The 27,161-nt window shown below is 32.4% G+C and overlaps 7 protein-coding genes across 7 annotated transcripts in view; 2 read left to right on the top strand and 5 right to left on the bottom strand.

Moving 5' to 3' along the window:
• The window catches only part of LOAG_02355 (hypothetical protein), a gene marked incomplete at both ends in the record, with an annotated part of 1,313 nt that extends 1,028 nt beyond the window's left edge, over positions 1-285 (bottom strand). The window contains one exon of the mRNA XM_020445988.1: positions 202-285. Coding sequence (XP_020303616.1) covers positions 202-285 — 84 coding nt within the window. The remainder of the gene's footprint in view (positions 1-201) is intronic.
• A 3,050-nt stretch (positions 286-3,335) lies between these two features.
• LOAG_03710 (hypothetical protein) lies at positions 3,336-3,668 on the bottom strand (the record flags this gene model as incomplete). Its single annotated transcript, XM_003139247.1, has 1 exon — positions 3,336-3,668. The coding sequence occupies one exon, from the start codon at positions 3,666-3,668 to the stop codon at positions 3,336-3,338; it is 333 nt and encodes a 110-aa protein (XP_003139295.1).
• A 226-nt stretch (positions 3,669-3,894) lies between these two features.
• LOAG_16976 (Ras-like protein) lies at positions 3,895-9,653 on the top strand. Its single transcript, XM_020449630.1, has 7 exons — positions 3,895-3,967; positions 4,103-4,215; positions 4,512-4,617; positions 7,346-7,457; positions 7,797-7,890; positions 7,967-8,030; positions 8,533-9,653. The coding sequence occupies exons 1-7, from the start codon at positions 3,904-3,906 to the stop codon at positions 8,601-8,603; spliced, it is 624 nt and encodes a 207-aa protein (XP_020306807.1). The 5' UTR covers positions 3,895-3,903; the 3' UTR covers positions 8,604-9,653.
• Positions 9,654-11,508: 1,855 nt separating this feature from the next.
• On the bottom strand, positions 11,509-11,967 carry LOAG_03706 (ubiquitin-conjugating enzyme E2 N; the record flags this gene model as incomplete). The annotated part of the gene is made up of 1 exon (XM_003139243.1): positions 11,509-11,967. One exon carries the CDS (start codon positions 11,965-11,967, stop codon positions 11,509-11,511), a length of 459 nt encoding a protein of 152 aa, XP_003139291.1.
• Positions 11,968-14,715: 2,748 nt separating this feature from the next.
• On the bottom strand, positions 14,716-15,293 carry LOAG_03705 (hypothetical protein; the record flags this gene model as incomplete). Its single annotated transcript, XM_003139242.1, has 2 exons — positions 14,716-14,760; positions 15,096-15,293. 2 exons carry the CDS (start codon positions 15,291-15,293, stop codon positions 14,716-14,718), a joined length of 243 nt encoding a protein of 80 aa, XP_003139290.1.
• A 4,524-nt stretch (positions 15,294-19,817) lies between these two features.
• On the top strand, positions 19,818-22,160 carry LOAG_03704 (hypothetical protein; the record flags this gene model as incomplete). Its single annotated transcript, XM_003139241.1, has 7 exons — positions 19,818-19,843; positions 20,291-20,375; positions 20,575-20,634; positions 20,873-21,042; positions 21,296-21,443; positions 21,586-21,715; positions 22,015-22,160. 7 exons carry the CDS (start codon positions 19,818-19,820, stop codon positions 22,158-22,160), a joined length of 765 nt encoding a protein of 254 aa, XP_003139289.1.
• Positions 22,161-24,551: 2,391 nt separating this feature from the next.
• LOAG_03703 (hypothetical protein) lies at positions 24,552-24,921 on the bottom strand (the record flags this gene model as incomplete). Its single annotated transcript, XM_003139240.1, has 2 exons — positions 24,552-24,674; positions 24,853-24,921. Coding segments are annotated over 2 exons (192 nt in total), but the record flags the coding sequence as incomplete, so codon positions are not given.
• Positions 24,922-27,161: the final 2,240 nt, after the last annotated feature.

Here is a 27,161-nt window from a genome sequence, read left to right as displayed (position 1 = left end):
AATATATATATATATATATATATATATATATATATATATATATATATATATATATATATATATATATATAATATATATATATATATAATATATATATATATATTAGATAGATAGATTGCATAATGGAAATTGATGTGAGAAATACAGCAAAGTTATTGAAAGAGAACTTGCCTGATCCAAGAATGTGGTGAGATCATAAACTTGGTTTTCGATGCAGATCCATGTACTATTACTAGTATTGTGCTCTGCCACCTGTGCTCGTGTCACCCTTTGCAAATCAGTCATTCTTCCCATTAAAAAAAAAAAGTCATGAGATTTTAAAACATAACAGATCTTGAGAATACTGCTGTAAATTTCGGTTTTTTAAACGCTAAACCATCGATCAGCGAAATCCAATTTGTTTTAAAAAAACAAAAGATTTTATTGGCAGGAACTGTACTACAAACACGAAATGAAAAATAAAATTTATTTATAAAAAGATCAATCAGTCAAGCAGTTACTTTTATTTTTATTAACTGAAATACGAAATTCAAAATCAGGATAAATTAATATATAGAATTCTTCTTTATTCACGAATCTTCAGATTTGTACAAAAGAGGAAACTGCTCAGTTTTGATTCGTAGTTACTTACAAAGAAACAAATTTGTGGTCAGATTCCGGTGATTAAAGATAGAACCAAATAGTTACGATTTTACTCAAATTATCCTACGAAACTTCCCAAATAACAGGTAAAATGGTTATCAAGAATTCAAATGCTGGAAGAAAATTCATTTCCATAATGGGCTGATAATCTGGATCATCGTAAGATAAGTGAAAGATCTTTTGATGAAATTCTCATGCATAAGTAACAAAGAGGAAAGTGAAAGGAAAAATAACTAAAACAGTGCGAAGATGTTTTCTAACCCAAAAAAAAGAGCACAGAAAGATGACAAAATTTCTTTTCAAGTTATTATTTTGAACATTTTTATAAGTGCGCAATTTAAAAAATCTAAAAAAAAACCTCACATAAAAGTGGTTAGGAATTGTTGAAGAAAAGCATGGCTCACTATCGACTTAATGTCTCAATCATCATTACCGATCTTCAAAAGAAAAGTTTTACGTGATGGGAAGTTCCAATGCTGATAGATGATTTTTGATAATGATACTTATATCAGTTTCCTGCTCTACATTGATCCTTCTATCTTTCTTTACTCTTACCATCACGTTAATCTTTTTTTTTGCAAACAAAAGTTTTCCTAAACAATATTCATAAAAAGACGAACTGAATTAAAGAAAAAAGAAGGTTAGACAAACTAGTTTTTTGGTAGCATTGAAAACTTATAATGAAATTCACTGAAACGAGTTCTTGTACTAAGCAATTTTGTTTTTCACTGAGCAAAAATGGTTCTTCCGACATTTTATATCTCAAATCTTTTTGGTTTTCATTAATATAATCCTTTAACTTTAAAAATGGATTTCAAAGTTTACTTTAATTCGGAAAATTACAATAAAGCCCAAGTTACCATAGTGACATGGGGGCAATAACGTACATCTTTTGAGCATAAATATTGTAGATCGTTTTTTTTTTCATGTTGATCTTCAGTTGAAATAATTGAAAGTATTGATTATAGCTGCATTACCTCAGCTTATTGGTATCATACCATAATATTGATAGCGTTCAAAACAGATTTAAAAAATAAAATTAAAAAAAAGTTGGAAAGGAAAAAGACTTGCAGAAATGCAGAAAATTAGCACAGTGAGAGGCAAACAAAATCGATGTTGTGACATGAAAATACATGGAAGAAAATGTCACTGAGGGTCATTGTATAAGACACTTTCTTAACAACAAAAGGGACAGTTCCAAATAATCGGAGAGAGAGAAAAAGAGACAGGGAAAGAGGGAGAGAGAAAAGAGTATTCATAATCTTGATAAAGGACGATATTATCTTTATTAAGATGAACTCAGTAAACAAGTAATGCGAATGTTTTCATCAAGCTATGCGCAATAAACAGAGTGGATTTGTATCATGGTAGTATAAAAAAAGTGATTAGAAATCTTTTAAAAGTATTAAATACTTTGAGAATCATTGATCAATATTTATATGCGGGAAACACTACGTACATTTACGGAAATGATTCCGGAATATCCACCAATATAATTCGACCATAGATTGATTAAATATTTTGACACCAGTATATGACGATGGAGATAATCAAATTCTACTTTTTTTTTGATTTTGATTCCGATCATCTGCAACATTACATTTTAGTTCAGTGTCCGCTAATTGTTTTATATTTAATAAAGATGGGGGCAAAACTCTAATTCATATTTTAGCGTATTTGAAGGACCTGCCTATCTCGTTTGCAAGATAAAGAAAGGGTACCAACAATATAAATGAAACTTATAATGAATTGGTAAACCGGTCATGTTTTGATGTATTTGTGTTCAATTTTAGCATAACTTTAAAATTTCTTTATTTACTGAATTGTGGAAAAAATAGTTGATAAATAATAGAAGATTGCTGCTAAAGTCGTTCAAAATATTTCAGCATCGATTTCAATCAAAAATACAAAACTATTCAAAACTAATTAATAGAGGGAGGGAAAACAGGGAGTTAAAGAATACATTTGATGATTTGTTACATTCTTAAACTGTTACCAACCAATTTTTTATTATTCATTTACTTTTTCCTCAACTCAATACTGTGAACTCACATCCTGAAAAAAATCATTCATGGAATCACTATCAGGAAAAGGATATTCTAGCTGTGAGAGTTAAGTTTGATAAGCGCAATCGTCCGTCACTACCCTTCAGTGGATAGACGGAGGATTGCGCATATCAAACGTCAATGTATTAAGTGAATGACCTCGAAAAGCGGGTTGTTATCAGCAAACAATTCTAAATATAGCAGAAAAGTGATTTTGTTGATGTAAGCAATTCTCGAAGTAATTCAATGATATCACTGATGCTCATCAATAATTCAAATCAGAAATAGCATCAAATTGTGAAAATTAGTTCTTATCGTCGTTTCATATCATTTTTTCAATAAAAAGAGTAGAAGGAGAAGAAGAAGGAGACTGAAGAGGCGCACAGAAAAAGTAGTGGTGATAAATCGATTAAGGCAATTATCACTCAGTTGATCGACACATATCTAACCTCAAAATTCAGCGTTGATTACTTCTCTACCATACAAATTTCCCGAATTGGAAAGGTCAAGCAACTAGAATGGAGAGAGATCATCTTCCACCACCTATCCACTCATGGAAGGTGACAATTTAGGCGACAAACCATAGTACTTCCTTTCCGATGATTACGAGACTAACACTTGTAATGCATTACTTTCAGCCACACTCGATTATTCGTGTAAGACATATATGCATATATGTATAAGCGTGAGTGTGTATATGCGTGTGTGTGCGTGTACAGATGCTCGTGTGTGCGTATGGGTGTGTATGTCTGTGTATACAGGCGTCCGTGTGTGCGTATCTAACTCAATACAAACATTTTTCTCGGTTGGCCTGAAGAGAGTAGAGTGCTGCAACAGGCCGAGGTTATTCGACGATAACATAGTACGATGGGTTTCCGGTCGTGGTGTAAAAGGCGGGGGAGGGGCGGAAGAAGTCACGGGTCCCGGATTTTCTCGTTTATTCTCTTTCAGAGTATTATCGATACAGTCTAGCTTACGCATTGTTTATCTACCACCTTACTTACCTCATGTGATTTTACTGACATTTCTTCAGTTCTTTTTTTGGACTTGGACTGAAGGATGAAATCTGTGAACTGGCATGCTATTTATTGAGAAATTTTTTGAATTTCAATTGAAATTGGATGACTTACTCTATCATAATGACGTGTTATTGTACTGAAGGCATCAGTTCATTTCTTCGTTAACGGGAAGAGCTAGATGAATACTATTTCAGGATATGGCTTCAGATTTTGGTAATCCATTGAAAAAGTTCAAATTGGTATTTCTGGGTGAACAGAGTGGTAATTGTTGAATATCTGATTTCTGTCCTTTTTCATTGCTGCAGTTGCTTTGTTTTTTTTCTTTTTGTAATGATACAGATATATTATGATACAGCACACTGTTTTGTAGTTACATAATATTATAAATAATTTCAGTTGGGAAAACATCGTTAATAACACGGTTCATGTACGACAGTTTTGATAATACCTATCAGGCTACTATAGGAATCGATTTCTTGAGTAAAACTATGTATCTCGAAGATAGAACGGTATTATTTGAGAACTTTTAAAGTTTTGCGCGAAATACTTCTTTGCATACTGTTGCAAACATGTATCTGAGTGAAATCGTTGGCGATTTATCGTATCTAAAAAATATGACTGTCATGAAAGTATGTCTAAATTGTAATGCATCGCTATATTTCGAAATGCAGCTGCCATATATTAGATTTGGCTAACGGCTTGGTATTTTTTTATTCGTTCCCATATATGGATTTTGCTTTTTGACAAAAATTAGTAATAAAAATTGGAACAGGGGACCACAACAATTATGACTATTTTATTTCAGGTTCGGTTACAACTTTGGGATACCGCAGGTCAGGAACGTTTTCGATCTTTGATCCCATCTTATATCCGTGATTCAACTGTCGCCGTTGTTGTATATGACATTACAAGTCAGTTTTGTAAATTTTATAATATTTTAACTATTTTGATCGAATTGACGTCTTTGTTCATGACAATCATGAACTACTACTATTTGTGAACCATTACTACTGTATAACGTATAAGCATTAGTTTTAACTCAATTTACTATGAAATTTCCTGAAGCGTGTTTGACGCATGTTTTTCATTAGTGTGGGCAACTTACAATGAGTATCGTCACGCAAACTTTTTGTGGATTTTCCAAATATTTTTCACGGGAGGGATTTACTTCCGAAACCCGAAATAAGCCAGAAATTGAACTCCATTTCATAGTCTTTATTTTCAAATTTTTTCAGAAGAAGTGTTTGTATTCCAACTAAATTTGTGTTTATCGAATTATGCTACTGAATTTTCAATTTCCAGATTTTTCATTTTTTTTTCCCGGGCAGTTGTTCTCTTAGAGCTCTTTTTTTTTGATTTTCTTTGAAACCAGCATATTTGTGTGGACGCGTTTCTTTCGTTTTTATATTTGATTTTTCCACTTTTTTAAACGTTCTTGCATTTCTTTCTTTTAACCTCTTTTTTGCTTCCGTCAACATCTCCGCATGTTTTTTCAATGCATTACTTGTGCTACCGAATTTTGTCGGTGCAGACATCTCTAGAACAGATCTAACTTCTTTTAATTGTTTCTGTTTTGCACCTTTCTGAAGTGTTTTCTTGGACTTTTGTCCTTTTGTTTCATCCTGACTGTGTGATTTCATCTTTGAAGTCCAACGCGTTCGCTTGAGATTTTCTTGAGCTATTTTCTCAATTTCTGCACCTCCTACATGATGTCGAGAACGATCATTTTCTGCTTGCGACGTTTTTTCCGTATTTTTTTGAAGCATTGCTGCTTCCTTTCCTGTAAAGTTTTGATTTCGATATTCGTATGGAATGATTACATCTACAGTTAGTGGAAGATTTCTAAATGAAAAAACTAAAACTGATTTCATTTAATAATGTAACAAATGTTCCCGTGAAACAAACACTGGGGTACTATGTTGGTATAGTGGCATACCACAGTAACGATTTAAAATTTTGGGAAAAATATTCACCAGGTTAACCTGAGCCAGCAGTCTTTGTTCGGAAGAAGTTGAAAGCACTCTTGCTCCAGTGGCCTACTTTCGTTAGCGCTGCCTCACCAAAGCCCATTATTTTTTTACCGGCGTTGTCTGCATGCTCAGTGAAGATTTGTTCATCCTGGACTTTGTTTGGTGATATAATATCTGCAACTTTACGAGTTGGTTCTCCGGTGGAACTGTGTTGAGGTGTTAACTGTTGTTGTTGCGTTGGTGGTGTTCTGAGTCTATCAGATGTTGAACCTGTTACACTAAAATTGATTCCAAATACTCCATCGTAGGTATTTTTGGTTGTGATTTCCTTACTAAAATATAGAAAATTGATAATTGGTTGAGTAATCGCATTTCATATATACTCCATATCTTTGAAATTATTGGTTAATCACTATCGCTTTGTTTATATCAACTAGTGCATTAATCTTTCTTGTTGTTCCTTTAACTGATTTGCATGTACACTTAGCATATTTTTTCTTTCCAAGGATGGCTATCTAATGGTCAAAGTTTCAAACTTTTGTAGAGCAGAAGGACTAAAATGAAAAAAAAATCTTTCAACTATCTTTCACAGCTTCTTTTAATGATTGTTGCTTGTAATGCAGACTTTTTAGTTCAGGAACTTTCCATGCTCATTTATACTCGCGAATTTGAATGTTTCAATGCAGAGTATCATTTGGCTATGACGAGACGACACTTCATTTACTGTTTGGGACGTTTGAAAAGTGTTTTACTGCCTCTTAGCTTGTTTTGTTTGATGCATCAGTTTTTTCGTTTTTTCTTTTTTTTTCTACGAGTCATCCGTACATTGGCTTTTTAATGAGTGTTTCGGATTGAATTATTGTTTCAAACTCTGCTGCACGTGCTTCCATTTCAGCTCGCGTATTAATACAGGTTCTGATTTTCCCATCGAAATTTCTATCGAAAACGGAATTCAGCATTTCGCTCTTTTTATCACTTTCTTTCTGCATTTCTATCTGTAATTATTTCATAGGTGTCCTTTCGTTTTATTATGAAGGAATTAGGTCTTTTCATTTGTTCTTAATATTTTTTTTTTCCAATTTAGATAACTTCATCTCAAATCCTTGTTTAGAAATTCGGAACTTTCCTCTTATTCCTGCTGCTCGAAATCTTGGTCACTTCATGGAAAATAGTTATAAGTTAGAAATCCTCCTCTCATTTTTAAAATCCGAGATGAAAATTGGAGCGCAAATTCGGGAATTCCGATGTGTGAGAAGAGAAGAGATTTTGTAATGAAAGTTATAAAATTTTACCAAAAGATTATTCATAGCTTCGATCTCGTTGGCCGATTCATTTCGTTCAACACTTGAATTGTTACTTGTTGGAATATTTGGTAATTGTCTTGAGATTTTTCTGGTCACCGGATGTGACTGATTGCTCTGCGCATATGTTTCTAAACTAACCTGAGACGATGCTAGAGATTTTTCGAATGCTTCTGTTGACTTAATGTTCATCATAATGAAAACTGAAGAATGAGAATATTGAGAAATTCTTCTTTTAAATAGATAGAAGTAGTTAGAATTTTATATTTTAATAAATGCAAAGTTTTATTTCTCTATAAGCTGAGAGTGAAGGCTATGCAAATTGGGATATCAAATGAATTTTGATTGTAACTGATTTACTTCTGCAGATGCCAATTCCTTTCACCAGACATCAAAATGGATTGATGATGTACGTACTGAAAGAGGAAGTGATGTTATCATTATGCTCGTGGGCAACAAAACTGATCTAGCGGACAAACGGTAAATTTTAATTCGAAAATCACAATTCGAATATATTTCTAATGTACGTTTTCATTGTGTATTTCAGATTGGTTTAAAAATCAGACATTTAATAAAGCAAGTACGAATTCCAAGAAAACTTTGATTGAAGCAGCTTTCATAATACGTGGCTGATTTTTGCTAGAATTTTTGTTGTAACCTTATTAACTAATGCACTTACTGTCATATAAATAAACGTAGTGATATTTTTTATGAATCTTTGGATTTTGGACCAATATTTGTAAATATTTTTTGTTTATTTAGGATGATTTAAAATTGCAGGGTGCAAAAATGAAAAAAAAAAAGATTAAAAAATTCCAGGCAGGTATCTACTGAGGAAGGTGAGCGCAAGGCAAAGGAATTGAATGTTATGTTTATTGAAACATCGGCAAAAGCTGGATACAATGTGAAGCAGGTAACTAAGTCTTGAAGATGAATTTGCAGATAGACTTGGAGCTATAAGTTTTCGGTAGATCAGTTTGATTTTTCAGCTTTTCCGACGTATTGCTGGAGCGCTGCCCGGCATTGAGGCCGATCAGAGAGATAAGCATGACAGTATGTTTTTTAATTTATCCCTTCATCCCCAAAAGATCACTTTTCAATTTCATAATCATAATTCATTTTTAATCCTTGTGCGTTCAGTTTCATCAGTTTTCAAATTGTTTAAAAAATTCCAAGAAGTTAACAGAAAATGTTTTAAATAAAATGGTTGTGGAATTTTATTTCAAAGCTTATTATCACTTTTCAGTGTTCAAGTCATTTACACATTTCATTACTTTTGAGATTTAAAGATGCATTCCGTAGGAGGTATTAAAGACGTAAGAAGTATCAAGAAAATTACCTTATCTACGGTGGAGACGGATCACTGCTTAGGATGAGTATTGCTTCAGGGTACTGTCAGTAATAGAAACATCATAGCACCTGTAAAAAATGATATCATTAGTAATAAAGACTATAAAACTTATCAAAACATAATTATACTGAGTCATGCTACTAATGGAATGATTGTAAAGAAGATACAGTTGACGTGAAGCTATTGCATGTTTCCTGTTTGTAGTGCAAGAAGTGAAGTTAAGCGATGCGCCTATTCGACAAGTTCAAATGCAAGAAAGTGGTTGTTGGTGTTGAGGCCATCATTATTGCTTTAGTATCGAAAAATATCAACCGGGATACCATCGCCATAAAACATTGTTCCGTTTTTGAAATATTTGCATGCATTCTGCGTTGAACGCAGTGTCGAAATGATATTTATTATAATTTTTGTTACCATTTTTATTTAAATTGCAGTCCTTGAAATTTCTGTTCTTTTGCCTTTTTTCTTGTGGTCATTTTGAAACTCGAGTCATTAATACACATAATTCTGCTTTTGTTGATTCGAAGTAGCTTTTTAGCTCATATAAGGAGGAAATTTAGTATGTGCGCCTTGTACGGTTGTTTATATTAATGATGAAGAAACCGTTTGAATTTCAGATACGTTTGAAAAAATCAAATTTAAGTGGTTAAGTTTTCAAGAAGTCTCGCTCCCTGCGTATTTCTACCGTCGCTGAGAGTGCAGTCGCTTTAATACATTTCGAGCAGTAGCTGTTTTTTCGAGCGATAGCTGTACTGCTGTTAATTTGCTACTAAAAATGAACAATTTTTATGGCTTGAATTGCGTGTCAAATTTGGTGCTTTGTCTCAATTTAATGAATTCCCTTTTACTTCACACAGAATTTGATGCATCAGTTTTTGACGAAAGTCGTTTTTTTCCGTCAGCATGTATTGCCTTGCTTATTGTTGTTTTTTTCCTTTTTTTTTCCTGGGTGTAACGGTAATAGTATCGTATCTTTTACATTCCTGAATTTCTTTATTTTCGGTGTTTAAAATTTAGAAGCTATCAATTTAATTGGAACAGGTGATTGGCAGAACAAAGTCAAACAAAGTGAGGTATTCGAAACTTTCCATTTTAAAATATACCGTCGTCGTTGGTAACTCAGTACTTCTAACATATTGTATTACTGTGTTGTTTGTAAGAATTCCAAAATAATTACGGTGTATTACAGCCGTTAAGTTGGAATGATTAGTAAAATGTTTCAGATCCATTACTTTGTGTTTAAAATTTCTCAACTTTTCCAGCGGCGTTTTGAAATGTTCCCAGTTTATGAACATTTCTTTTTCTCATATTTTCAAGTAAAGTACCTAACAAAAATTTTTGGATTCAATAATCCCATGACACATTGCAGCTTGCTGTTCTACATGGCAACTACGTAGTTTTCTTGAAGATTAACAATATGTAGATATTTAGTTTTGCCAAAAAGTATCTTATAGGAAAGTCAACTGAAGATTGTATGGTGAATTCCATTTTTTGATAGTTAATCTTCCTGACATGGTTTTCGGACTCTACACGGAGTTTGGAATTAAATACGCATCAAGGCGAGCTCCTGACAGGGACACTTACAGGAATTTAGAGATAAAATAGTCGAGATTTAGCAGTTGATAATGGTGTTGGATTAATTGAGGTTAAAAAGTCAAGTGGAGAAACACCACATGATTTTCTAATTTGACGCATGATGATATTATAGATCCAGTGATTGAAATTGGTCCTATTAAACCAAGAAAGATAGAAACGGACGAAGGTTCGTGCTGGTGCTAGTGCTTCTGGTCGTCAATATCTCGGATTTAAAACTAAAAGGTCGCCATTTCAATATGAAGAAAAGTATCTGAGAAATGGTTTTACAATTTCTGGTTATTTTCTTTGTTTCTATTACGCTTGAATGGTTTATGAATTGGTGCTTACATGAGCATAACAGTGTCTTGACCTAAACCGTCTGATCTCCATGGTTTTAGTGAATGTTGACAGTAACAGTATGGGTTAGAACATCGACCTCTCTGAAGGATATGGGAAATACATAACAAGCGAAAGCCAATATAGTTATGATATGTTCCTAATATAGTTGAATCTACAACAGTGGCTTCTTTCTCTAGTTCATCCATTTGCTGTGTCTTTCAAGTGGCATTTTGCATGCGGAAAAAAACGTACCGTCTGTTTCCCTGTTATCCCTCCTATAATCTGTACACTGCGTCACCAATGTCTGCACCATTTTCTTTTAATTGTTTCTGTAATACGTGTATTCAATAATCAGCTGTTTGCTTTGCGCTAAAGTAACATTTTTATATACGTGCTTGCCGCTTATTATCTTCATCTTGTTTTTTTCTGAAAGACAAAGTTATATTGGCACTTAGACATGTATCTCACTCGTAAGTCCTGAAATATTGAAGTTATATTGAGGCAGTGCCATACTGACATTATCCGACTCCTCTATCCTTTTAAAACAGTTATACGTATTCATTTGATTCCATACACGATAATATTCCGTAAAAATATTTGGTCTAACATGAGGACGCTTCCAAACAAACTCCAAATGAGGAATTATGAAGAGAATCCAGATTTCTGCATTAAAAGAGCATATCATCGTCATCATCTATAACTATATCTTTTGAAAATGAAAAAGAAACAGGAAAGCTGTCCACCCAACGCAAAGAATACCATGGAGAAAGCTTTCGTAGAGATCCTTATTAAATTAAAACGGATTTTGAAATCAAAGCACAGTTGCTTTCCACTGTAAAACCATTAAGTGTTACAAATTTGTCATATGAAAAAGCAATATCAAAACATTCACTTCCCGGAAAAATGGATGAGATATGGCATGAGTATGCGAAATATTAGCGTTCCATGATACGGAAATGAGCATATTCTTCATGTAAAACAAAAATTTGCAAAATAACTTGAAAAGCACTTGATAACAAAACTAACAAAACAATTATATTTGTGAATGGTCTAACTTGGATAAATTATGCAATATCAAAAGATACAAATGTCCCTCATATTTCTTATTCAAAAAGAGAAACACAACAGAAATTTCGTTGACGGTGAGAGAACAGCGTCTCATACATACCTAATCACATCTAGAATTTTAAACACTCATACAACAAGCAAAAAACATGTTTTGGCTGTCTAAATTGATTAAAATTACCAAATTTGACTTGACATAGTTCAGTCACCAGTTGCATAAGTACGTGTCCATTCTTCTGCTGTGCGTATCGCATCACTTTCATTATTCTTCCATTGTTCCGCGACATCGGTCGCCAATGGATCGTCCGGATTTGGTGCTGACAGCAACGCTTGGATCGAGAGCAAAACGGTACGTATTTGAAGCGCGGGTGACCATTTGTCCTTTAGGATATCCAAACATATCCGTCCCAATTTGTCAATATTTGGGTGATAAATTTTAGTCATAAATCGGACCTTCGGCGCAGCCATCGGATATTCTTCAGGTAAAAAAAGTTCCAACTTGAAGACACCGCCAGCAAATGGGCTACCTTCGGGACCAGCAATAATAACATGAAAATAACGAGCATTACTGTCATCCGGTACTGCCGAAATCCCTGGCACTGGATCATTCATCAGACGTTGCGTTTCTTTCGTAATGCGTCTTGGTAGGGCATTCGCCATTGCAATTCGGATTTTACCTGTAAAAAAAAAAAATCCTGTTATATTTATTTTATATTCCGTTGCTTGATGAAATAAAAACTATTCCGATTATGTCTAACTTGGAGCACTGCATAACCTTTTAATTCCTTGGTAAACTAGAAACATACATTATGCAACAAACAGTACAAACGGTTCGATAATCAAATTCAAGTAATACCAGCAATACCTTTGATACCTGAGCTTGTATAAGTTGCATAAGCACAAACACAGGTAAAGATAGGATAGAATAAGTAGATTCTCAAGTGGATGATCTTTTTGATTAATTAATAAAAGAACCATTCCTTTAAAATTTCCACTGCAGAGAGCCCCATAAATCAAAAAATCACTTGGTGATGTGAATGATTTATACTCGCATACTAATAAACGTAAATGTTTTGCTGTCGAAAGTTAAGAATGGAAGAATATCAAATCCATAAAAAACCAGGAATCGTTTACTATCATCACAAGTTGAATGGTTCCCATGTGAACATGAACATATTGTAAATAAAAGAAAACATACGGTTAGTATTTACTGTAAAGACAATATGCTTTTTATTAATGAATTTCATTGCAATACATTATTATAAACTTTTATTCCTACATGTTACTGAAAACAAAACCAAATAGTTTTTATAAATTGCACTGGCATGCAGTGAATGGCGATAAATCCCAAAATCATGAAAAGTATTGCCCACTCGGGCCAAATCTTGACCTCATAAATGATTTAGTTGGGCACAATTGGAAAATTTAGCTGGGCATAATCGATGTCCCAGTAACTTACTTAATTTTCAATATTCTTACAACCCCGCAAAAGCAGATCAAATATCTCACCAAAAAATAAGACGGATCTTTGCGCCAGTTAGCAACATACTAATTCAAAACAGGACAGCAAAAATTGTACTAGAAAACGAAACAAAGTTCAACAAATTATCGATTACTAGACAAATTTCTTGCTAAACATAACTGCAATGTATTTCTTCCTTCTGTACATCACATTCGTAAATCAGCAATATTACATGAAATATACTTCATTGTTTAACGATCAATTCCTGCATAAAGAACTGAAAACATTTCTTTCCAATGTATAACCTGAGCAAAGAATTATTTCCACATTTTAATGTTTGGAAGATGTGGAAATTTTAAATTATTTGAAAAATATCACTGAAATATTTAAATCAAGGATCGGAAAATGAGGAAAATATAAAAGCAGCGTCGGCTTATTCGATCCTTCAGAGAAGACTTGATCAATGGAAAATCCTGGAAACCACGTTATATATTAAATTCAAGTTATTTCATTTATTTGATTTCCGAATTCTTGTACTTCGGAAGGAAGATAGGGACATTCTTAGGAGCTATACTAAACAGCGAGATAAAGTAATAGATATAATCTACAAGGAAAGACCGAGGACACGAAACATTAATTTGAATTGAAAAGTTTTGTATTTTATTTACAAGGCTTGCAAACTGCAAAGAAAAAATGTAATTGACAACTAAAATGGAGAAAATATAGCTGCTGATATAAGGACAATTAAGTGTTCCTTTTTCTTAAAATGGTAAATGTAACAAAAGAAAAAATGCAAATCCTTTAGGTAATCACACTTTCTCAATGAAAATTGAATAACACATCAAAAGCAGTTCTAGTTAACTTTACTGAATAATAAAAGAGATTAATGAAAAAAGTGTTGAACATTTTCTTTTGAATAACTCGTGCATGTAAAATCCTGAAAAAGTGTAACGAGTATAACCCAACGAATTTCTTCATTTTTCATTCACATCTCCTGTAAGACCTATCCAAATTTCGAATATCACCTTTTGACTTTGAAAGTATTGGTGCATATCTCGGGTTTTTCCAAAGTAAAGTTACACCGAAAAAAGGCTCGTGTGAAAAAACGGAAATTTTGTGGAGAAAACTTTTCGGATGCACACTTTTTTAAAGAATTACAAATTGCAGTTTATCCGTCAGTACTCTTAAGTTGAAGTCATGTTTTCAAGAAATGACGAATGACACCGACTAAGGTAGAACAAAACAAATTAATGATTTCAGAAGACCAAAGGTAAGAATGAGTAAGTAGGCAAAGAGCATAACTGAGCACTACATCTGCCATTTTCGAGACAAAATATCTGGTAACAAATAATCAATATATGAACAAACGATCGGCGTTTGACAGAGCAACTTTCAAAAAAATCTGAGGATTGATCATTCTCGGATTTCAACAGATCTCAGATTTTAGATTTCTTTTTCAAATTCAAATTGAGAGAAAATTCAACAAAGCATGTATGTATTAATTTTAGCGAGAAATCGATAGAATGCCCATGAAAACTATATCATCATATAAAAAGAAGCAAATAATGGCTTAATGCTAGGGGGTTTTCTTATCAAAAAATCAATGCCACCTAATGTCTTGACACCTAGTGTCAAGATAAGTGATCAATTTTCGAATCTTACAAAAACGGAAAAAATTTGGTAAGCTTATAGTAAAAGTAACTGTCGCTGTGCTTATTTAAATTGGTTCACTTACAATTTTTGCTCAGCAAACAGTAAGCTGCTAATCCTTATCAGTTGCTATCAGAGGAAAGAATTTGATAGAAGAATGATCAAGTGACCTCTTGATCCACAGCAATATACACACCATTGCTGCTTAATGTTTTTATTTTTATTCCAGTAAATACATACTTCTTGAATCTTCGTGTTCAAGCGAAACGAAAAACCACAGATTGTACAATCGCTCATTAATTGATATCGAATCGATTGCTACCTAGCTGTGTCTTTTTTTCCTGAAAAACGGTAGTTAAAGAATAATATTTGAAGGAGGAAACAAATGAAGCGAATTCGAACATTAAATGTGAAACAACAGTGCAAATGATGAATTATTAGATATAGCTAAAGATAAGAGGTGCAATTGATAGGTGATAAGGGGTCCAGTTGATAGGTGATAAGAGGTCCAAAAGAAAATAAATGATGATAATCAGTGAAGCATTAAGATTAAATAAATGGGAGAAGTCCAACTTCTGTCTATGAACACCGAGTGGCAAAACAGCGCAAGGATCGACATCTTATCTGTGTTTAATTTTAGAGATGAATTTGTGCCGTTACCTGTAGTATTACTTACGGTACAGTCATCTCGGCCAACTGTATTCATCGACGATAAACGTTCTGCAAGTTTTGTAGCATCCGGATCTATCCCTAGCGTGTCCACTTCCGGAACAGCATTCCGTCTTCCACTACGTCCGGAATTCACGAAATTCTTCATTTGATCATCTTCAGTCCTGCTACCTTTTCCCTCTGCCACATCATCCATTTCGCCCATTTTCATTGCATTCAAACGAATTACGATTAATTATCATAAAGAATGCCATCAAATAACCGAACTCACTTCATACCAATATACAGTAATCTTCAAAATACCGTAGCGCTCGATACCGTTACTCGACTTTGGAGTAATCTATAAGTAAAGCTATTTTTAGCATGCAGTGTGTCAAGGGTATATGGGTCGAGACTAGACCGAAACATTGCGTTTAGTGTGAAAGGACTAGCTGTATAAGGACATCGGGAGAGTAGCGAATAATAGGACATAATGATGGTACAAATGTAACTTTGTGCTAATTTAGTACACAAGACAGGTCCTAGGCGCAATTGTCCCTACCGCTATCAGAATGATAAAGCAATTTATCATCAAAATTTGCATGATATTGTAACAAAACATACAGTCGTATGTGAATGTAAGAAGAGAAGTAGAAAATTTAGCAAAGATAACGTCGATGACAATTTTCTGATAGTATATATGTTAAAGGAGCTATTAAATGGGTTGATGGCATTAAACGATACAAGGAATGAACACAGAAGGTAGCCTTTAATTTCTTATACTTTTTATATAAATCAATATTGAATAGCTATTGCAATGGTTACATCCATTGGTCGATTCAATAATATTGACGATGGCAAAAGGAGAGAAGTAGAGAGGAAAGATAAGAGGGTGTTATGAGATGGAGTGAGAAGGGTTGGTTATTGAGTGTCTCCAATTGAAGTAACGTACAAGCAAGCATTTCAATGACGTGTTAACTAAGTGCATAATCAATGGATGAATGAGACATCACATCACATCACATATGAGCATGCTATATGATGATTTCTATGTAAATTGTCAACAACAGATACGTAAAGAAGTATCGGGAAACCCGAGAAAATTTAAAACAATCAAAGTATGCCATCACAAATTTATAAGTATTGTCTTATTTAGATCATTTTTCCTATAAATAATTTATCACACAAAATTAAAATTAAATTTCCAACATATCAAATGATGAGTCATTTATCCAATTCCTGTAATACTGTGATAAAGGATTGCTGCTTGATAATTAAGCTACTTGTAATCTTTGATTTTTAGTGAGCAACTAGTCTGATAACCCAACTTATACATATTAATGGGTATATTGTAAAAGTATCTAATCTGATAACTGTGCTTATATCCAATGTTACATCTTTAGACTTCCATTAAACAATCCATTCCTTTGTCTGAGAAATAATTTTCTATGTATGTATTAGTTTTATTAACCTCACCCATAATAGAAGGGATTTTGAAATCAGTTTTCTTTACAATTTCCGACGATCGATAGTCTCCTCATTTTCAGTTCCAGTTTTCATTCATTTATTTTCAATTCAATACACAAATTTCTCCCCTCTTTTCATCATTAAGGAACTTACTCATAATTGTTTTTATATTCTCTGTATGCTTTACTGTCATCAATAAACCCTTATCAATCACCTTGCATTCGTATCAGACAACACAAAACCTTCATTATCAATCTTCTCCAAACCAGGTAATATTTTTTCACGGCAAGATGATGTCTCAAAAGTTGACCCTTTTTTTTTGCTGGATTTGTGGTGATTGTTAGACGTAAAGTATAAGCAGCCGTACAGAAGGTGATTTGAGGCGTAATCAAACCCCAAAAAGCACATTTTTATTCCTCTAAAGTTAACTCTCCAAGCGATATAATCGATAACCTAAAGTTGTTTAACTTCAAACTTTGCATATGTGGAGAGCTGAGTTATTTTGTAATTAATTGTGGTTCAATCCCAAATCTTAAGAAATGTTTTTCCTTAGCAAATCAATAAAGAAATGGATTTTTGATCATAAGGGATGGTTCAGTTGAAATTATGCCTTAAAAAATTGCTAAATCAAAGATTTTCCGATATGAAGTGACTGTGAACAAAAATTTGTAATTCCTATTGAAGTTTGTCTGGGGTGTTTGTTGGAAATATTTCGAGTATTTAAGTTCAAATCGTCATTTTGTGAAGCTTTTGGAGGATTTAATGGAATTTGAAGTTGATCTGATAATTGTCACACGGCATCTAGCAGTCCGTAAAAGTTAGCGTGGTCGGGGGTTTTTTCGTGGTGCTCGAAATGAAATAGTAAAAGAATCCCAATTATTTCAGATTTAATTAAATTCATTTAGTCGCATATAGCAAGGGAAAATTTGAAATATTAAACTTCACTAACATTGTAAAAACTGAAATATTCACTAACATTGTGTATGATATATGAAGAGGAAGAAATTGTTATCAACCTGAAATGAACAAAAATATCGGTGAGATTGTTTGAGATGTTGAGATAATAAAATCCCTTTATATTCTTGTAATGGTTTAATTTAGTTTTTGATAAAATCCCTTTGTATTCTTGTAATGGTTTAATTTAATTTTTGTTAAAATGGAGCAACACATACGATACATTTACTTGAATATTTTAACAGAGAAATGATACAATTACTTGAATAGTTGGGTAAAGAAATGATACAATTACTAAAATACTTGAGTAAAGAGACGGTACAATCACTTGTATGCAACACATTGCAATATCAATTTAGCTGAAGGGAAATTAATGGAAAAGAAAATTTTTTGAAGTTTATTCATTTTTCTAAGCAACTTTAAAATTAATGTTTGAAATTTTATGATCAGAACTTTATGTCAGTTTTGAATTTTATGATTTTTCCATCATTATACTGTAAAACAAGTGCGTAAAATATGCATTACAACAAGAACAAAAGGACAAAGTGATAAATTACTGATAAATAAATAGCGATAACTGCTGCAGTGAGCGATTTGTTGTCCATCTTTTATGATAATTTTATCTAAAATATAAGTTTGTTTGGATTTGAGCCAAAGAGAAAGTTCAGAGATCAATGAAAAAAAAATTTTTTTTTTGTTTCATATTATACATTTAATGTAATAGAGAATTCGAAGTTTATCATTCTTATGTTATGTTCAAGATCGAAGTGGAAGTAAATGTTCCCATAAATTAAGATTTGATTGGAATGAACTCATTCTTCTAACCTCTTTTACTTCTTTGTACTACTGGTTAGCCTATTATTCAAATATTTTCAAGTGTTAGGCCAATGCAAAACTACTTCTCAAGCATAATGGTCCCGTGTTATCATGTTATTGAGCTTATTAGACTAATGTCAAATTCCATTTATAAAGCAAAAAGAAAATATTTTAAATGAGAAAGTTTACTCCGTCCAAATGCCACGGGATTTTTGGATAATTGGGCTGATAGCCTTGTTTCCATTCATCATGATTTTCTTCATCAATTTGATGAAACAGCAAATAAGTGGTATATGCAGTTAGAATCATAACTCCGCCAGCTGTTAATGCTATAATACCATCTAATTTTTGCCCATAATTTCGGAAGTTTTGGATAAATTTGTAGGGATTTTAAATCATAGCTAAATAACCCAAGAGGAAAATCTATTTTTAGTTCTGGAAGGCGCTTTTATTAAAGGAAAATCTCTGAAGAGATGTTAAGCCGACCATCGTAAAAGCTATGGGTGGTACATTCATTGGAAGGATGTAAATGTTATTGAGAAGATATATGAAACTAAAATATTTCAAACTTGAGGGACTTTCATTTGGGAAATGGATTTGTGAAAAGTATCAAAACAAACCCAAATGAAAGAAATCTCACATTGTCCCAAGTGGTTTGAGGAAAAAAAATTTTGGGTAGACCTAATTCTAATCAATCGCCTTAAAACTGAAAAAATAAACTTTTTTTACAAATATCTGAAACAGATTTTTCAAGCAACTGATTAGATTTATGTCCTGTGATTACCTGTATCGAAATTTATCATATGCCAATCGATAATTAGATTGATTAATTATAACAATTTAAAGAATAGGCCGAAATTTAAGCCAAGTATAAGATCTCATATAAGATTATCCAATCAAGCTCAAAGACATACTTAAACTTGCGATTATCCACCAGTAATGCATTGCAAAGAAATAGAACTGTGCCTAATTTGGAACGAATTTTCAAAATGATTTCCGATTTATGCGGATCAGTTATATTCCAATTAATTTGTTAAAATGTATTATTCATCACAGAAATTTGCATATCCAAATCAATTTCCTTTCATTAATTCACTAACATCTTGCAACATACGATTGCTGATGCTATTTCCTATCAAATTACGTTAAATATTGCTAGCTAAAGTAGTTAATTCCTAGCAAAAAAGTATCTTCACCGCTAAAACGGAGGAAAAAAAAAGATTATCAATTAGTTATTCCTTAGTAACAATAATTTCTGCTTATTTATCTGACATCAAAAACAGTTAACTTATCTATCAAGTTGTTTTAAAGTGTCAGAGAAAAACTAAACCAAATTGTTTAAATTTATTTATCCAAAAAAGAAGACAAAAAAGCAACAGGAAATTTGATGGTTAAATGAAAAATTTATAACTATTTGTCCACTCAAGCTTAAATCTTTAATTTGCATAAGTGGACAATTTAAATACTCCTTAGTAATTGAATTTCATTTAGTGAACTAAAAAATTACTTAAATATGACTGCTTGCGATTGCTTTTCAACGTATGTTTCTTCATTGATCGTGCTGCACCCATTTGTTTCAGTTATTGTACAACACGAAATAAACAATTACTATCTTAAAAAAAAAAATAAAATTTAAAGTGGAAATTTACATTTCCTAATGCTTGGCCAATGTAGTATTGCTCTTGATATTGTTATGATGCTCAATACACATTGAACATCCAGTAGACCTACTCTGCTTTCTTTTTCTTTTCTTCTATTATTCAGTCCTAATCTCGACTAAGTCATTTTTACTTGGCATTTGTCACCTCCTTCCTCAACAGTGACCAATTAATTGCGTCCACTTTTTTATGGTTAACTTGGCAATGGACCATTTATATTTTCCATTAGCATAAAGTGCAACGAAATAACATGTGTAAATTTAAACTGCGTATGATTTCGTTTTAAAGTCAAAATTCTTCTTTACTTAAATAATGTAGAATTTTCCAGAAAAGGAAATACAGCAATAGATCGATGCAATGATAACTTTGCTAGTGTGCTACGACAGATCGAAAATGAAACTCAAAGAGATTTGGTGATTCAGTTTTTCTTTTCTCTTTTTCTTTCAAATGTCCATTACTTTTTCATAATCATTTACACCTTAATTGCAATATTTGAATCGTTTATTTGTGCATTTGAATAATCTAATCCCAAATATACTTTATTTGTTAAACAACGACTGTTTACCAAATAAAATCAAAAGTAAAATGTTGCAATAATTTCTTATCTTTCAGAGGCGACAACATTTGCTTGATGAGCGTCTTCGTACCTTGGCGCAAGAACCTAAACGATGTGTATGCTTTCTTTGAAAATGATGTGATAGTTGGAGGTCTGGATGTCCTATATAATGCACTATCCTTTATCCAGAAATTTTCTTGATGGATCTGAACCATAATTCTTTATTATGCCTTAAGAAAAAAACAAAAAACTCACAGAAATCCTGTAAGAGTTTCGTGAGGTCCTACGAAAAGCCCGTAAATTGGCCATAAAATTTGATTTTGCAACTTGAAAGCAGAAAGAAACAAATTTCAGGAGAATCCACTGCGGTATCAATTGATTCCACAACGCTATCGTATGAAACACCAGGGCTATGCAGTTTGTCGCCTGTGTGCGGAACAATCATGTCATCATCCCGTACCGCCTTACACCAGCTTCAGTCAGATGGATTATTTGAGGGAAAACTTACCTGAACATCCTGCAAGGTTTTGATTTTTTCCTTGCTTGAAATCGATTCTAATTCGATGTTACTGTCTCTATGAAATGTCAATTTCCGTATGGAATTAGGAAATATTATTGAAATGTTCAAGAGTATTAACTCTTGTAGATATTTTAACGGTAATTCAAATTTAAAAAATTAGGTAATATATATCAATGACATTTTTATTTAGTCGAAATCGACTTCTAACTTTGGAATATTCTACCTTAAAATTTCATGTAATTTAATCCTTATTACAGAACCATGAATAATGATGAATGTTACCTTACGGTTGAACTTGGTTGCTGTTTAGCCCGGATTACGCATTTGATGTCTGCTTCCGTGAAAGCACTAAAGGAACTGGAATTTGTCTCCGGCAATATGTATCCGATGCTAGGCAATGATATCGTCAGTTTTGTCTACCATTCTTTTCAACAATTTCTTATTTTTATTGATAATTTTTTGTGGATTGTAATGTATTTGAATGCTTTTCCAATTTTACTGATTGATATCAGTCGAATGAAGGAACTATCATTCAATTCAATTTCAGACATATTTAAATGGTCTATATCTCCGAATGAAATCGAACTATACACAATACCGTACTTTGAAAATGAAGCAGATGACACCGGACAACAAGGCATTACCACTTACTGTCGAAGCTGTTGAACTTTTCCAAAGTTCGTTCTCAAATTCAGTTAATAAGACTTCATTGTCTGGCGCATAGTATCTATCAATATGATATGATCTGAAGTGAGTTCCTTGGAAAGGATCTATGTTGTCAATAATTAACAAACTAATTTACATAATATAACTGCAAATCAATTGCTCATGTGGCATATTTAGAGTATTTCACTACGCAGACAAATTATCCTCTCCACGACCATTGGAAGAGTTAATGGAAACTTTTGAGGAATTTGAGGAGTAGGGTAATTTGATGATCCATCATCTATGAACAGATCTGAATGAGATTCTTCAGAATCACAGGATGCTAATGACAAAGTGCATTGCAATTTGCTTGAGGATGCTGTTGATGAAGGTAACAAACGATCTTTTGAAGGAGACCTACACAAAATATCGAATACGGTTAATTTTCGTAATTTTAGTGAAAGTGATCGGATTTGAAAACTGATCTTTAAGGAAGACTTTTGGCTCCTCTACCATCTGCATTGAAGAAGAATGAAGATAGTGCAGAGGAAAGCTGCTATTCAATTTTCAATTCACTTCAAAAAAAAATATTTTTAGACGCAAAATAATGTCTTAAAGTTAAGCCAGAAGTTCCGTATCTTATTATTGATGACAATCTTTTACACTCTGCTATTATTAGAAACCCAAGAATATTGTAGTCCAAATTGGAAGGCGATTTTGAGCAGTATCAAACCAAAAAGCACAGATTTCATATTGGTTCCAAATGGAAAAGAGTTGGATGAGAAATATTATCAAACAGAAATTCCTTTCGAATTACAAAAGCCATTGTAAGAAAATTTGGCTAAATATTGTAAAATTCACAGATAAATATTCTAATTAACGACGAGAAATGCCACATTTTATATATTATAGTTTGTGAATATTTTAGTAAAATTCTGAAATTCGTTCGAAATATTTGCAAATCTCTGCATCAAAGGGTAAGTGAAGAATTTGAAAGTTCCTCTTCTCATAGTTCATTTAAACGAACTGAATCAATTCTGTCATCCATGCATACTTTCCCTGCAAATGATATATGTTTTATTTTATCATTTTCTCATTTTTTGTAGTCTGCATATGCTTGCATAAATTCGTTTGAATTTTATAAATTCTCATTTTTTAAGTCATCGCTTGATCGGTGGATAAGTTGGATAAAATATATCGGCGCCGTTGTTCTTCTTAAACTGATAATCTGTCACATCCAGCATTTAATTCTTATCAGTAAGAGGCGTATCGTATTTCTTTAATACAAGTTTAAATTTAATGATAAATGCTGAATATACGTTTGCAGTCGGTAGGAATATTAGTAGTTTTCTTTTATCTGAATTTTTGTAATTGTATTTTGGTGTAATATTATCATTTTCCTAAAAATTATTTTAATTGAAAATATATTTCATTTCAGTTTGAAAGTTTTTTTCAACGATATTCTCTTCTGTAAAATTTTTATTTTTAAAACTTTGTGTTTAATTTTGTGTTTTGTGCTTAAAACATTCCCCAAAAAACCTAATTAAGTATAGAAAATTTCCGTAGGACAGGCAAGACCGAGCAATCAATACTAATTTTGGGATGTTTCTTACTGTGAGTAAAGCTTGGGGACGATATTGCAAAGAAGTGTAAAAGAAAGACTGCATTATCAATTACGCATCTGTGTATGTTAAGGAAAGAAATTGCATTTTAGGATGAAGAAAATTGATTAATTGATAAAGAGTATCTATTGAAAATTTTCAAATTTTCATTAGCTTCTTATTGCACTTCGTATAAGTTCGTATAATTCGTACAAGCCTTTTGGTCTTTTATCATTTCCCAGTCTTATTTACTGTTGCAAATACTTCTGGCTGATTCTAATGTTTGTTGGTTTTATCATTGCAGCTTATCACCTCATCTTTTGCATATAAATTTTTCGCTCATTTCATTTTTTCATTTTTTGTGATTCTTATCATTTATATATATTCTTCCTAGTTTGACTTTTTCTTAAAAAATTGGTTCAAATCAAGATGATGTTAATAGTATTGAATAATAGCCAATGGTCACCCATTGATCCGATCTCAAACACCACTAAAGTGAAATCGATCAAAGTTGAAATGATGATGTAATTCGATTTTTTCTATCTGAGCACTGTTGTAATTTCCCTTTATTTATTCAATGATTCGAATCCGTCCGGTACTGCAGTACGCTTACCGGATAAATCAAATTTCCTGATCGGAAAATTAATGTTTGACTTTAACGAAAGAGAATTGCAACTTTTGGTATGGTTCAGGTCTGTGAACATTTATTAGCTAACTTCTTGTCATTTTACCTTTCTATTGAAATGGTGATGCTTTATTACTTTGTTCAAACCTATGCATTCTACGGAATTCGTTTGAAAGCAATTAAAGTTTATTGAAAATGTGTTACTCTTTGTTAGCACATTAAAATTTTCGTACTTAACGATTGGATCATGCGATGGATTTCCAGAAATTAGCATCAAGAATGATTGAATAATGATAGATATGTTGTGGAATTATGAAAATAATTTTATCTCTAAATTATATTACTAACATTGATCACTTATCATATTGGTTTTGTTGAGACGACAAAGTTATTTGTTGTAGTATGAGCATTCACTGTGTTTCGGTTCAATATCAGATTGCGGTTGAAGAATATGAATATAAAGCTGAAGTTGAATTTTATTAGAGAATTATGGTCTGTCCTATTCCTGGAAGAGTTCGTTGCATTTGAAGTAGACAATATCTGATTAGCAAGATTTTCAAGCATTTGCAATGATTGAGTGAATGCTTACTCTTGGAATCTTGAAATAACAATTAAGAATTCACGTGTTATTCAAAGTAATTATTACCTGTCTACTGTACTCATCGCAAGCCACATGTATGTCACTTTAGTCACACGTGCTGCAAAAGGTCCATCGATGCGAAAGATAGCTATGAGGAATGCATGTATGACAGTACTGGCACATGTCTGAAATGTCTTCTATCAAAAACTACTAAAAATTATAGCATAAATTTGCTGCAAAAGTTGACAGTTAGGAAAAAAGTGCGCAAAGTGTGAAAAGTTTCTTTCAGTCATTTTGACCCTTTTCTAAACAAAAAAATCATAGTTCTCAATCATTATGCGAAAATGTCCAATTTAGTTTTACCTCTTTGAAAAATAAGATGTCTTCGTTTAAGTTTTCTTGCGCAGAATTAACTTCCTGACTCTTTTTCTCCTACAATTATATTTATAAAAATTAAATAATAATGTTAGCACTGATGGAATCTTTCATTAAATCCAAACATAATAATTATTTAAACTTACGAAAATTGCAACAAAACTGCTCAATCATTGAAAGCATCGATTTCCGAAGTAACGATATTGGACAAAAGGTTCAAACTGTCAACTTTATGATTTTTTGATGGAAAATGTATGCAAAATTGAAACATACTCTCATATAAGCAATGATGCGATGAAAAGCAATTGCATCGACGATAACAGTGATAAGGATGATACCATCAGATAGGAACATAGCAACATAAGCGAGGAAAGGATGATTACACGGTCCATACAGGGTTGACCATGAATGGACATCTGTCTCGAAGTATCGCACGCATTCAACTGTTAAAATTTTTAAATAGATAATTTTGGTAAATTTAAAGTGTTGCAACACCTCATATTATAAAAAGTGCTGTAAAGAAATACCGTTATAATAAAGCGCAGTGATTAACATAGTGAATAACCACAGAGATAACACTGCTATTCGAGCATTTCTTGGACTAAAGATGCGATGATATATGATTGGATATGAAATCGCACAAAGGCGATTAATGGCCAGAACAAGTTGAATCCAAATGGCTGCATAAAGTGTCGAATTTGCAATAGGAGAGAATATTCGAATGAAAAATGTCCATGGGAATGATCTTAGTCTCATGTATCTGATAAATTTGATCCAGTTTATTATATTAGCACAAATAAGAATTGAAGCGATGTATAGAGGTCAGGGTGAGACGAAAAAATTTTATGAATTTAAAAGAAATTTAGTGAACTGATATTCATTAAATTGTTAAACAAATTCACTCGTGCTTATCAAGATATCATTAATTGCTTATCAGCACTGATTAACAAATATCCATTAGGAAGTGATGTTAATTTTTAACAAAAAGTTTACTGATTAATACTTCTAAAAAATGCAATCAGTAATATGCAGGACAAATTAGCTCCACGTTATTGTTTGATGGATGAGTAAAGATGCACTAATGACTTACACAATAATTCTGACTAATGTCCAAAGGAATAAGACGCTAATAGTTTGCATCTGAAATGAGACGTAAGCAGTGCATAGAATTCCGAATACATTATGGTACCGTTCAGATTTATGAATGAGATAAAGTAATATTGTATATGCGAATAGTCCAAGTAGTGCCATCTGAAATGAACTAAGTCTTCTTGTATTACTTGAGTAGAATAATTTTAAATGATGAAAGCAAGGATCGATCGAAGTAAAATAGCGACACAAATGAAATTGTCGCCAAAAGTTTTGGTATAATACAACTAAAAAAGCCATTGAATAGTAGTATTTCGATGAAGTTAAGAAATTGAAATTATACTGGAATTGCCAATACATGAGTAGCAACATTCGTATCAAAATTCGTGCTATTTGGCATTCTTTTTCGTCGGAATTTCAGAATAAAGTTAAATCTATTCAATTGCCAATTAATTATCTGAAAAATTATATTTACTGATAAATTCATTTTGATATAATACAACGAAAATCTCCCTAATGATAATCTTAAATTTTCAGCGTTAATCTGATAAAATAAACATTGAAATTTCTTAGAGAAAATGGTTTCTCTGTATTCAAACTTTGAAAATATCGTGTGGAGCTTCGGCATAGCAATTTTTAGAAAAATATAATCTAAAGGAAAGAGACTGAAGTGTTATTGTTGACATGTGCAGAGAATAATAATTTTTTAACGAAATTGCTATCATTTAAAGACTAAGTGAAATATGTAAGTTAGATTTGATTGCAGAAAGCAATCCTCTTTGTAGTTGTCTTCAATTGGAACTTAATGAGTTTCTTTCGCCTTCAATAATCAAATTCATTACGACATTTTTTAAATCACCGTACGAAAGACTTCATATGCTGCTCCATCGTTTATGATATCTTTGTTTTCACTGACAAATTTCGAATAAAATAAATTTAATTTCTACATCTATTGCATTTGACTACGAAACTGACTTCAACCTAATAACAGCAAAAGGAATACTTTTGCATATCCAATGCTTGTTGGAATGATCGGTTAATGTACTAGATGGATACTGAAAAAGCACTGGAGAAGATAAAACAAGTAGAAGACTTAGAAAACAAATAATAACAAAAAATGTAAAGATGAGCCGAGCAAAATTCTTAAGAAAGAGATTTTATCAGAAATCTAAAACACAACAAAATGGTAAGTGAAATAATCCTAATTT

This window comes from Loa loa (genome assembly GCF_000183805.2).
Source record: "Loa loa unplaced genomic scaffold supercont3.32, whole genome shotgun sequence".
Lineage (NCBI taxonomy): Eukaryota > Metazoa > Nematoda > Chromadorea > Rhabditida > Onchocercidae > Loa > Loa loa.
Note: the sequence above shows the minus strand (reverse complement) of the source record. Positions and strands in the feature narration are given on the sequence as shown.

Bases quoted from the DNA above. Each gene is read 5' to 3' on its own strand.
- LOAG_16976 (XM_020449630.1), top strand. From the start codon at position 3,904: ATGGCTTCAGATTTTGGTAATCCATTGAAAAAGTTCAAATTGGTATTT. The intron at 4,216-4,511 runs GTATTATTTGAG...ATTTTATTTCAG, and splicing joins TGTATCTCGAAGATAGAACG to GTTCGGTTACAACTTTGGGA. The intron at 4,618-7,345 runs GTCAGTTTTGTA...TTACTTCTGCAG, and splicing joins TGTTGTATATGACATTACAA to ATGCCAATTCCTTTCACCAG.